Source organism: Carcharodon carcharias, chromosome 6 (genome assembly GCF_017639515.1).
Source record: "Carcharodon carcharias isolate sCarCar2 chromosome 6, sCarCar2.pri, whole genome shotgun sequence".
Classification (NCBI taxonomy): domain Eukaryota; kingdom Metazoa; phylum Chordata; class Chondrichthyes; order Lamniformes; family Lamnidae; genus Carcharodon; species Carcharodon carcharias.
This window is the reverse complement of record NC_054472.1, coordinates 114,613,409-114,626,995: the sequence shown is the minus strand read 5'-3', so window position 1 is coordinate 114,626,995 and position 13,587 is coordinate 114,613,409. Positions and strand designations below refer to the sequence as shown.

The window sequence follows — 13,587 nt, the reverse complement described above, 5'->3', positions numbered from 1 at the left end:
AATAAGACACAGCAGGCAGGAGAACAACAATGAAAAATGGAGAGTCAGGAATGCTGGCTTCTGTCACAGGGAAACACTTAATGGATTTAATGGGCAGCAGTAGATTTTCAAAAAGCTGAAAGTGGTGAAGCAACAAAAAGGCATTAAATGACAGCATGGTATGAAAATAGCTATAAATAAAATCTTAGGCTATGCTCATTATGTGATGTAATAACAAGGACGAGAAAAGGCTGTTTGACCCAGCAAAGCTCATTACTTCTACACTTAATTCTCCTGTTATGCCAATGTATTTTGAGGTCTCCAATGATTTTGCCTGCTTGGCAGATTATTCCAAGCATTGAATAACTTTCAAGTAAAGTCCTCCCCTGATTTTAAATGTATGTCCCGATCTTCTTTTCCTGGACTGTTCATCTCATTTCCAGAACTGATGAGCAGAAATTTCCTCTAATTAAATATTGGGAATCCTGAAGCCATGGTTTTCATTCCTGTTCTAAACTCCATTCCCTTGCTGCTGACTGCATCCTTCACTATGGCAACTGTTTGAATCTAAACTATACCATTTGCAACCTTGATGTCTTACTTGACTCTGAGATGAGCTTCCAAACATATATTCCTGCCACCACTAAGACCACCTTTTACCGACTCCACAACATTGCTCAACTTTGCCCCTGCCTCTGCTGGTTTGCACTTGAATCCTTCTTTCATGCCTTTGTTACTCTAGACTTGACTTAATCATTTATATACCTTGCTGAAGTCACCTTTTAAACACTTTCTGGATGCTGCATGATAGAGAGTGAGCTATTCTAATCTTCACAGCTCACCTCATTTATGCAGCATCAGTCTTGTTACTCTGTACCCTTTCTCACTCATGTATGTTTTCTAGCGATTGGTGCCAAGTGCTCTAACAGGTATAAAATTGGCACAAAACATATCAGTTTAGCAATGGGTAGCCTGTTTTCAATCTGCACAGGCATTGATCCCACTGCTAAATTTATGGGGACCATTTTTCCAGATGAAAAGCAGTGATCACTAACACCTACTCCATTGATGTGTGATAACTTCAATGGAAAATTGTATAGAACCTAGAGCATAATGTCAAAAATGGAAACCATTTTGTGCTGCTTCTGCAAGGGTTCTGCCAATCTCCTGGCCAAGTTCCAGTGGGAAAGCATATTAATTGTATTACAATTGTGTTTAATTGTATGCAGGTGGTGGGCATTAACTGGGGTTTCATTTGAGCACATACCAAGAGACACTTATTGAAACATTGGTGTGGTTAGGTGGTATATATTTATGTTTATTTATAAAGTGAAATACAAGACTGAGTAAAGATTGGTCCCAGTGCTATCCTTCAGCAACTGGCTTTCTTTAATATAACAAAGTGGGAGAGATCTAACAGAAGCTTAGGATTGCTGTGTCTCACTTATGACGCAGCAACACACTTCTGAATGATGTTGGTAAATTGGGATGTCTATTCAAACACCAAAGTTACCTCTCACCCCAGTGAGAGTTAAAATATGAAATTCACTCATTAATGCAATTAGTATTTGGAGCTTTTTTTTAAAAACTACCTCAAATGAAACAAATGCATAGTTAAAAACTGAGTGACTTGTGGGCTTCGCCTCCACAGGCCATTCCTCCTTTGTGGACGCAATGTAATAATGTCTGCATCCATTCCTTTTAAGATTTGTTCTTGTGAGCTTGGGGAGAGGTTAATTGGGCCCAATATGTATGATTGGATATTTTTCATAGTTCAACATAAAATGACAGTAAAACTTGGCATTGTAGTACTTACAGCTGGCAAAGCAAAAAATGAAACTCCTACAAGAGCAAACATTGAAGCTAAAAGACGACCTGCCCAAGTCTTCGGTGTCTTGTCACCGTAGCCAATTGTAGTCAGTGTAATCTGTACAAAGAAAATCAAAGTTACACAGCCACATACGGATTGTTCCTGATGTTTGGTCCAGAAAAGCAATTGTGCTACCTACAGAAATCTCACCGAGGATAAAAAGAAAGCTGCTTATATTGGAAACCTGAAATAAAAACAGAAAATGCTGGAAAAAGCAAGGTTCATGGCATTTACAAAGAGAACAGATGGCTCAATGTTTTGGGCATATAGATGTTCCGTTGGAATCTTAGGTGGGAATCCTTGCAGCAAAGTTCAGTTCAAGTAATTTCCTTAACTGTCCCACCTATTGCTGTCAATCCTCTGAGAACTGCAAGAACATTTGTGAGCTTCTTTCAGTACGCATCTTTTAGGTGGCTCATCAGGATCATCATGCCATCATGCTACTTATAAAGAGATGGGTTGAATAACTTCTTTACAGCTCAGTTGGCCATATAGACCGACAATATTACAGACTGAATCTTCACTTTGTACTGGGTTTGAACCCCAGTGAGGTGATGCTCCCGAACAATCCCCATCCACCACTATTCTCCTCCGTCTGGCTGAACTTGTTCTCACACTGAACAATTTCACCTCTCACTTCCTCCAAATAAAAGGTGTGGCTATGGGTACCCGCATGGGCCCCAGCTATGCCTATCTCTTTATGGGGTATGTGGAACATTCCTTGTTCCAGTCCTACTCTGGCCCCCTCCCATGACTCTTTCTCCGGTACATCGATGATTACTTCGGTGCTGCTTCATGCTCTCATCGGGACCTGGAAAAATTTATTAATTTTGCTTCCAATCTCCACCCCTCCATAATTTTCACATGGTCCATCTCTGACACTTCCCTTCCCTTCCTTGACCTCTCTGTCTCAATTTCTGGTGATAGACTGTCCACCAATATCCATTACAAGCCTACCGACTCCCATAGCTACCTCGACTTCAGCTCCTCACACCCCGCTTCCTGTAAGGACTCCATCCCATTCTCTCAGTTCCTTCGCCTCCATCGCATCTGTTCTGATGATGCTACCTTCAAAAATAGTTCCTCTGACATGTCCTCCTTCTTCCTTAACTGAGGTTTTCCACCCACGGTCATTGACAGGGCCCTCAACCGTGTCCGGCCCATATCCCCTGCATTCGCCCTACGCCTTCTCCTCCCTCGCAGAAACATGATAGGGTCCCCCTTGTCCTCACTTATCACCCCACCAGCCTTCGCATTCAAAGGATCATCCTCCGCCATTTCCGCCAACTCCAGCATGATGCCACCACCAAACACATCTTCCCTTCACCCCCCTGGTGGCATTCCGTAGGGATCGTTCCCTCCGTGAAACCCTGGTCCATTCCTCCATCACCCCCTACTCATGAACCCCCACCTACCGCACCTCCTCATGCATATGCAAAATATGCAACGCCTGCCCCTGCACTTCCTCTCTCCTCACCGTCCAAGAGCCCAAACACTCCTTTCAAATGAAGCAGCATTTCACTTGCATTTCCCCCAACTTAGTCTACTGCATTCGTTGCTCCCAATGCGGTCTCCTCTACATTGGAGAGACCAAACGCAGACTGGGCGACCACTTTGCAGAACACCTTCGGTCTGTCCGCAAGAATGGCCCAGACCTCCCTGCTGCTTGCCATTTTAACACTCCGCCCTGCTCTCTTGCCCATATGTCTGTCCTTGGCTTGCTGCATTGTTCCAGTGAAGCTCAACGCAAACTGGAGGAACAGCACCTCATCTTCCGCCTAGGCACTTTACAGCCTTCCGGACTGAATATTGAGTTCAACAACTTTAGATCTCGAACTCCCTCCTCCATCCCCACCCCCTTTCCATTTCTTCCCCCTCCCTTTTGTTTTTTCCAATAATTTATATAGATTTTTCTTTTCCCACCTATTTCCATTATTTTAAATCTATACCTTTTATGCCCTTTTAGTCTTATTTCACCCCACCCCCACTAGACCTATCTGTACCTTGCATGTCCTGCCATCCATTCTTAATTAGTCATTCTTTTAGATAATATCACCACCTTCAACACCTCTTTGTTCTTTTGTCTGTGACATCTTTTGATTATCTGCTCCTATCACTGCTTGCTTGTCCCTGCAACCACCCCCCCCCAACCAACTTCTCTCCACCCACCCACCCCACCTTAACCCAGCTTATATTTCACCCCTCTCCTATTTTTACTTAGTTCTGTTGAAGGGTCATGAGGACTCGAAACATCAACTTTGTTCTTCTCCACCGATGCTGCCAGACCTGCTGAGTTTTTCCAGGTATTTCTGTTTTTGTTTTGGATTTCCAGCATCCGCAGTTTTTTGTTTTTATATCTGCTACAGTTGACCTCAGGCTCCACAGGTTAGGAAAACCAGATCCACCAGGGTTCCCATTCCTGATCACTATCCAGCAATTCCTGCTAGAAAGTGTAAGTTAAAATAATTGGCCAAAGAACTAGAGGGGAAATGAGGAGAAATTGCTTCATACAAGTGTTGTGGTGGAATCAGATTCCATTGGAACTTTCAAAAACAATTGGACAAGTAATTTAAGAGAACTAATTTGCACGGTTATGAATTAAAAAGTTGGCATGTAGGACTAAATTGGACAGCACTTTCAAAGATGTCAACAAAAGCATGATAGTCCAAATGGCTTCTTTCTGTGGTATATGATTCCATGAATGTCTACGAATGAACTCCAGTGATTAAGTAGCCCATATACATCTGTAATATAGACTTTGCTGACTGTACTTTAGGCACAGAATGGAACATGCACCAGATATCAACAGGCATAGGGGCCACTACACAAAACAGGGCCATAGCTGGCAGGATTCCTGGACAACCCAGAAATGTCAGCAGACATGCTGACAAACTGCTGCTGGGGCTTAGGGGTGTTGAAGCTGAAGAAATGCTTGCTCCCTTGAATTGGAGTATCCTATGTCATCACTAAAATTATAGCATCATGGGAACAGGAGTTAACCATTCAGCTCCTCGAACCTGTCCCAATATATACAATTAGCTTATGGCTAGTCCGAATCTCAGCCCCATTTACCTGCCTTTGCTCTCTATCCCCTGATAATTTTGCCTAATAAAAATGTATGAATCTTGATTTTGAAATTTTCAATGAACCCAGACTGAACAAATTTTCGAGAGAAGAGAGTTCCAGATTTGACTACCCTTTGTGTGAAGAAGTGTTTCCTGACATCATCTCAGAACAGCCTAGCTCTATTTTTAAGGTTATGCCCCCTTTTATTTGGATACCCACGCTTCACTATATAGTTTCTCTGTCTCATTAGGTAACAGGCCATAAGCATTGGCAATGCGTTTGTCCATGGTTATGCTTGGCAAGGTACTGCAGTGGTTTGCTGTTGTCTTCCGCATGCCTTGGCTGACAAGGAGACTTTCTCACTCTTACCATCTGCTATAGGTGTATTGGAAGGATTTGGAGGTTGATAATCAACCCTTTGGCCATGTCTTGGATGCATCTTCCATGGTCATCAAGTCTCGAAGTAGGACCCGAACCCAGAGCTTCTGGCTTAGAGGTTTAGAGGTAGGGACACGATGACTGTGGCACAAGACCTCCTTCTGTCTATCTACCCTATCAAATCCACTAATCACCAGTCAACACCTCAATTAGATTATTCCTGAATATTCCACACTGAATGGAATACAAGCCTAGTTTGTGGAAACTGTTCTTATAACTTAACCCTTTTTTGCCCTAATTTCATTCGGATGATTCAGTCTCTCCAATGCCAATATATTCTTCTTGAAGTGTGGTGTCCAGCCAGACCTGACACTCCAGGTGTAATCCAACCTAAGGTTTATACAATTGCTACATAGCTTCCACCCTTCTATATTCTAGTTCCCTTTATGTTAACATTCTAGCAGCCTTTTAAATTAACCTTTTGTACCTGTTCACCAGCTTTTAGTGTTTTTGTGCCTGTTTGCCTAAATCTCTCTGCTCTTTCACAGTTCTTGGCTTCTTGCCTTTTGGAAAATATTGTCTTTCTTAGGTCCCAAGTGAATGATCTCACACTTCCCACATTCAACTATATCTGCCATAGTTTGTCCACTCATTTAATCCATTTCCCTTATGATTTTTCTGCTCCCATTGACAACATATAGAATTCTGCAGAAATTGCATGAAAAGATTCGCTCATCTTTTTCCCTACAGAACAAATAAATACGTTGGAAATTCGTCATTGTGCAAGGCCTTAGTTGGACTTTTGGGTTCAGTGTAAGGCATCCCATTATAGGAAGAATATGAGAGCAATGGAAGAGGTACAACCTATATTCAGTCTGTTGACATCAGGGCTGCAAAGTTACCCTAAGGGAAAGAGAAATGGACCAATAGAAGTTTCCAAGATTATAAAGGAATATCATAATGTCATCATTAATTGACTGTGTTCATTGGTCAGCAAGGTAGTAATGAGCAACTCCCTCCCTAACAGTACTCTATGTGTCCAAATACCACATGGACTTCAACAGGTCAAGAAGAAGGCTCACCTCCAACTTCTTAAAGGCAGTTACAAATGGGCAATAAATGCTGGTCTTGCCAGTGGCACTCACATGCCATGAATAAATAAATAAAAAGTTAAGATAATCACAAAAAGGATTATAGGTTAGAGGACTATGGGCTAAGTTCCTTGGTACAAGATGAGTGCTCACGGCAGGGAATTCAAGTCAAGGGAGGGAGAGGAAGCCAGGACTTTGCTGCCACTCCTCCTTGCCCACAAGGAAGGTAAATAAAAACTTATTTTGCTCGCTCCTTCTGGTCCTGACTGCTGTTCACATTGACCTTTTCCAATGGTGTCACTGAAGATCAATCTGCACATTTAAAGAGGACCCCACTGGTTTGACCATTCTGTATCATACTAATGTTCTATGTTCAGTTTATGGAATTATCCCAATTCCTCTTTGTGAGGAAGAATTTTGTAACTGGACATTAAAAATATCTCTAGAATTGATTGAAATGGGAAATTTCTGAATTTCTGTTACTTTGCAAGTGTCAATCCTACAAGATTAAAATCACATACTTTTAAAAGCATTGATCCACAAATACTAACAGACAGTCATAGTTAGCTGAGGTTTCCTCCATTCTGGGAGTTGCATCATGGTTTAACTGAAAATTGTTTCAGTTACAATATTCAGAAGGTCTCCATGCTTGTGAATAACTATTAGATAAATAATTTAACCAGAGTTCACAGATATACTTGTGTTGGTGCACTGGGATTCTGGGGTGGCATTAGGAAGGCAGTAGCTGATTTCAAACATGGCATATGTTATGGCCTGTGCCCCCTTCATCTCTGTACTCGAAAGACCTGCTTCCATTTACCCCTGAACCTCTATTCACCAAAGGTTTGCGAAACTAGTTCAGCTAAGATTCTGTATAGCTTATTCTTTTTCACTTTGTGCCCAGTGACAGATTGCTGACCCATCACCCATCAAACATGCTGCAGTATGTTGCAGCATTTCCAACAGTAGCCCTCAAGCAAGGCAGCATTTAGGATTACAATCCTCAACTAAAGATTGACGGGCAGCTCAGATAGATATTGGATTGAAGTTTTGCGAACTCAACTGATACATTTTGGAATTTCTTCTCAATGTTTGACTACAGTGGAGATTTTTTTGTAGAACAGAAATCCACCAATGGCACACAGTTTTTTTTAAGTAAAGTACATTGCTGTGGTAGTGCCTGCATCATTTCAATTCAGCTTATCACCTGTGATGCACCTCAGCAAAGTCACACTAGGACAACAAAAGAGCAAAATACATTAACCTACTTGCATCACAACAAAGCCTGATTTTGGTGTGAAATACATTATTAATGTAGTATCACCTTATGTATAATTTTTTACAAACACATAACAAGAAATTTTAATTAACTGAAGTGAAAATCAAATAATAGAAAATGAATTATTGGTTATCCCAGAAACCTTTGCAGGCAGCAATCTCAGAAAGCCCAAGTACAGTCCCATTGTCCTGACTGAATAGGTTAGTGACAGCACTTACCAAACCCCACCACAATGCATCCGCATAGGTATTAAAATCCTGTGTGCTGTTTCTGGCATCATTATCATCTTTTTCAACCAGGTAAACAAGGAACGAGGCCAGAATGAGTGACAGGAATCCAATGTACCAGGCAGTGATGAGTTCCTGATAAACATGGAAAAGATCTGTTAGTTCATTCAAAGGTCATAAATACACAGTGCCTCACTCTTGCCGTCTTGAATTAATATGATGCCAATCCACTCAATGACCAATTTATGTTTTTCAAGATTCCAGTAGCACAGAACATGTCCGAATATAGACTTGTATCTTACTTTCTTAATTAATATCTTAACTTCAGTAAATGAGGAAATAGGATTATTCAAAATGTTCTTTATTTAGATGTTACGTGATAAATAACTAGCAATTTGAAGATGTAAGTGATGATTTCACAGGGCAAATTTCTCTCCATAGAATTCATTGTGACTGACCTTCTATTTCAAGTACACATACTTCATGTTGGAAAATTCAAAATCAAGCTTTAACTACAGATGTGTATAAGTGATGAGCAGAAAAATGCAGATTACACTTCTTCACTGAAATGTTTCTTGTCAATAAATCATAGGCTTCACTCTCTTCCACAACCTCGTCCAATATCAGGGAGGATCAATGTGAAGAATAAGGGAAAATTCAATGCAGTAAGGCTTACCACTGCCTGCCCTGCATTTCCTTTCCCCTGCCAGGGCTGCGGCTGGCCTGACCTTCCCTGCTTGTTGTAAGTAGTACCTGGGAGTACACAGGCTCAGTTTTACCACTGCTCCTATGGGTGTTATGAGGAAGGGTGATGGTAAGCCCTGGGAACAGTTGTAACAACCCAGACATGTCCCCACAGTGAGGGTAGGAGGGGAAGGTGGAGGGGCAGAGAGATTTGTAGTGACCTCCTCTCCCTTCTTTCCACCTTAGCATTTACCTGATGGCTGGGTGAGGCCTGGGTGATGGCTGAGGCCTTTTAAATACAATATCTAATTGGATTTTTGGGGGTGGTTCTGCCCCTTTTTTGGCATTCAAGGCTGCTTTGGTACTCTAGCCCGCCATCATCCATATTTTACACCCTTCCAAAATTGGGCCTTTTCTTGGTGATGGAAATCCAGCCAGGAGCCAGCCTTGTATCTGGGATGATCTCAGAACCAGTAAATTGGATGTGGGTTCTGGTGGTCTTCTGTTGGGGTAGGCTGTCATAGTGTTTCTTTTCTTTCCCTTCCCTTTTCCTCCAGTGTTGGACTTTATTATCAGCATATACTGAACTCCTGGTGGGATTCTTGACACCAAGAGAAAGCCTGCCATGGTATCAAGACATCCTGGTTATGTGCTCTTTCGAGGTGCAACTCAGTGGCAGGAGTGAGTAGGCTGGCTGGTTAGTGTTAGTAGGAACTTTTTTGGAATAAGATGCTCCCTGATTTGGGTCATGAGAAGGCCCATCAACTCATGCCATCATGTTTGATAGCTCCAACTCACTTTCTGGCACATAATAGGCTGACCAATGAATAGGTCAGACATAGTTTCTACCTGAGAGGCACCAGCCTCAAATATGTCTAATCTGACAAGACTTGCCATCACTGGGAATACTCTCATAAGCAAATTTACTGATCGGTTTGGGGCAGCTATAAGGCCAGTTAAACTCTGTGTCAGTCTTCAAAATCCCATTTACAGCATGCTGAAGTTAGACAATAGGCTGGTTGTATATTGAAGATCAAAGTTTCTATAGTACTATTCATGAGACAGATGGACTGCAGTGATTCAATAAGGTGGCTCAGCACCACCTTCTGAAGGGCAATTAGGGATGGGCAACAAATGTTGGCCTAGCCAGCAACTCCCACATCCTATTAAAGAATAAAAAGTAAACTTAGACATAGAAACTGAAACACTGGGACTTCCACTATAGGTAGCCCTGAAGTTGACACATCCTCCATGCTGGATTACAGTTCCACTTAGTGGGCATTCATGGCTGTACAGGTGCACCTTGTGCAATCCTCCACACTCTTGACAAATATCATCAGGTATTCAGCACACTTGCTATTGACAGGCACTACAGTATGGCTATTGGCAGCCCCCCATATTCTGTCAATTATAACTTCAAGCCCTGACTGACTTGGAAATGACAAAAGGACCTGAGTTTGTAAGCTCTGGATCAACAGTCAGCTGTTACAGGGCTGTGCCATCTACTGCAAGGGTTTCTGGAGCTTTCCTGTAATACAGGGTACCATTGTCAATGGCAATCAAGTTCATTTCCAAGCAACATTTCTCCCTCTGTTTCCTTTGAGTCTTGCATAGGAATCTACTGCTATATCAGCCAATGTGTGGACCACATGTATCAGCTAGATGGCTGATGCATTGATCAGCTTGGCCAGCACTCCCATCTACTTTCCTGTGTGGCTGATGTGGTGCTATCTGCTCAATCTCAATAATTGCATCCTTTTTGATGTGCTGATGCTTACAAATGTTGCTGAGAGGGACATGGAGGACTTTGAAGCCTGCAGTGACTGGAAAGGACCAAATATTAGAATTATAAAGCCAATCAACATGATCAAACAAGGATCCCATTGCAAGATACTAACTGTGTTTGATACTCCTGTGGTTGTGTGTTTCACTGAAGTGATGAAGGTGAACATGAATCAGACACAGGAGGGTATTTGTGTTGAGTTTCGGAGAGTCTAGTGGATTCACCTTTGTACTCTTATATTCAAGGATGGCTCAAATCCCTCAACAGGATCTGGGACTTATAACTTCTGTGACAACCTCTAATTTATTCACTTGTATTATGTGGCATCTTGTTATGCAAGTAGAGAAATAATCTTCACATACTGTAAGTTGAAGGGACATATGGAAGTATAGACATGTGCTCAACCTGCAGTCAATTTGCCTATCAGTAAGAGACACTAAGGTGTTTGTGGTTAAAATCAGCGTAACTGAACCAAGCTGTGACAGACAGCTTGGTTGGGTTATGATGCTTCTTATTTGTGAAGAACTTTGATGATGCCAGTATTTCAAGACATTTAATTGCAAGCAAAAGTTACAGATTTAACCTGTGCCCTGTTGGTGTATGAATATGTGTCATGTGCCTTGAAACAGCTATAAGGTTGGTTGAGGGCTTGGCATGGGCCAAAAGTACAGGTACAATAGGTTGACACTCAGCGGTCTGTACATACTTGGGCAATTAGTAGGTGAATGATACTGAGGGGTAGCCTTTATTTGTTTTCTTCAGAATCAGACTGCAGACCTTACAGGTAATGCTTATAGCCAGATTTCCCACCCCATTGTCACCTGAGGAGGGTGTCCAATAGTGACAACAGAGCAATCCTCCTGTACCTACTTCATGCAGCAACACATTCACTTCAGCAGCCATTTGATTGGGTACATCTCCACTCCATTATTTACCCATGGAGTCAGTTTGCTGCCTCCATGTCTGTTTTGAAATCAACTGGTTTTGTCAGCTATCTCCATCCACAGCAACTCCCCAGCCCCCAACACCACTGATCCCCCTCCACCAGACATATGAAAAATATTGTTATTATCTTTAAACCTTTGTAAAGGCTGAAAATATGTGTTGTCCTATGCAGCCAGTTACATTCAAGTGGCCACATCCCTGAGTTCTGTTGAAGGGTCATGAGGACTCGAAACGTCAACTCTTTTCTTCTCCGCCGATGCTGCCAGACCCGCTGAGTTTTTCCAGGTAATTCTGTTTTTGTTTTGGATTTCCAGCATCCGCAGTTTTTTGTTTTTATCTCTTTTTTACATCCCTTTAAATGTTGCTTAACAAATTAAAGGGGTGTTGTCATGTATAACTTCTTGTCCAACACCCCACCCCCTGCAGGAACAGGGGCTCACTATGCCTGGCTAATTAAGGCTTCGTTCAGGAGATGAGATTAGTCTAGCAAGGTTTTGGTGAATGAATGGCTGGCTTCAGCACTGGGGAGGTAACATTTGCTCCACTCTATCCTCTGATCTCAAATGGATGCCCTATATCTATATAACACCATCCGCAGTTTTTTTGTTTTTATTTTTTGCCCTATATCTTCTTAGTTAAAGCTGTCCCTGAAAAGCTCAGTTTCCTTCCTTTGCCAAACATGCCTTCTCCTCAATTCTCCTGAATTCTCTATAAAGCTTATAAAGTTGATCTAAGATTTGAATCCTGAGGAGCTTGCACTGTGGAACACATCCCAGTATGTCTTAACCAGAGGGTCATAGCCCCCGAATTACTTATGGACGTATTGAATTTTTAAGTAACTTATGTTTTTTTTAATAAAAGGGCATACAAAAGCTGGCTGAGACTGTAAGGTAACCACTTGCTGGAAAATTCCTACATGGATTACTTGACCAACTAGTTCAGCGAGAACAGAATATCGCATTTAAAAGATGTGACACGGCCTACTTCAAACAGAGGCACTTCAAAGGAAAAGATACAATGCAAATTGAACTGTGATCTCCTGTGGTTGTGGAGATAATGGAACCATGATTACCATCTCAGTCAAAGCCACCTTCTGTGAGTTATATCCCAGGCTGTGGACATGATGTGAGTTGAAAGGACAGCAGTTTCTAGGTGGAAGACATGTTTGTTTTGTTCCCTCCAGGAATTCAAAAGAAAAGGAGTTACAAGCCCACTGCAACCCTGGTCCGTGTTTGCTAGTCTGGTGTCCTGCTCTGGTGTGTGTGTGCTGTGAAGGCCACAGCTGAAGAACACAACTGGGCATCCCTGAGCTTGTAGGTAAGAAAAAAGAAAATCTTTCTCTCTTTGATTGACTGGAAACAAGTCACAAGTCAGCAAAGCCACAGCCGAAAAGGAAACAGGACAACTCCACTCAGCTAAGCTGCAGAACCAAGAATCTCCAAACCAACTGCTCAACTGCCAAAGTCAGCTTTACTGGAATCATCCAACTTAACAGCCACAATGTTTCATAATCTACTCCTCATGGATAAGTCAAAGGACCGATTCGTATATCTTTTTAACTTTTATTTCTGGACTCAATTTCTCATTCCTAATCTGTGTGTATGTGTGCTGCATTTTTATTATTTTTTTCTCATGTTTAGTAATTAATAAACTCTTTTTTTTGACTCAGACAGCCTGGCTAAATTGGCTCCTTTTTAAACATAAATACATTTGGACTGGAAGAAGGTATCCATGAAGGAATCCCTTTCAAATTAACCTTGTTGCGACCAACTGAGGGGGTTAAATAAAGAAAGGGAGCCAGTTAACCCTCCTCACCCAGAAGCATAACAATTTGGGGATCTCATCTGGGATCGTAACAAATTGGGGAGACCTCACCCGGGGATCAGTCGTACCAACTCCTTGTAATACCATAAGTTTTTACTAAATATTATTGAATTACCCTGTGGTACATCACATCAAGCAATTTTAGGTACAATTTATTTCCTTTTATCTAACAAAATTTTAAGTTCAGGCATTTCCATAGCACATGTGCCAGGCCCTGCTCAGTTTATATTTAGCTCTTGGTTACTTTATTAGCTAACATTTCATATTTTTGCCTACCGAGAATATTTTCCTTCCATTTGTTTATTTCAGTATTTTCACATCAGATGACAAACTGGAAAATGAAAATCAGCTATTGTATAGAATTCAATTAAAAAATAAACAGAAAGCATAAAGAATGACAGGTATTAAATCAAAGTCTTTAGTTCATGGATAAGGCAATGATTTCACTTCATTTATTAGGT

The 13,587-nt window shown here is 41.6% G+C and overlaps 1 protein-coding gene across 1 annotated transcript in view; it reads right to left on the bottom strand.

Annotated features, from left to right (window-relative positions):
* kcnq3 (potassium voltage-gated channel, KQT-like subfamily, member 3) overlaps positions 1-13,587 on the bottom strand; it is a 1,166,510-nt gene that overhangs the window by 767,909 nt on the left and 385,014 nt on the right. Inside the window, exons 5-6 of the mRNA XM_041190084.1 lie at positions 7,882-8,025; positions 1,796-1,906 (exon numbers count right to left, since the gene is read on the bottom strand). Of these exons, the coding sequence (XP_041046018.1) occupies positions 1,796-1,906; positions 7,882-8,025 (255 nt within the window). The remainder of the gene's footprint in view (positions 1-1,795; positions 1,907-7,881; positions 8,026-13,587) is intronic.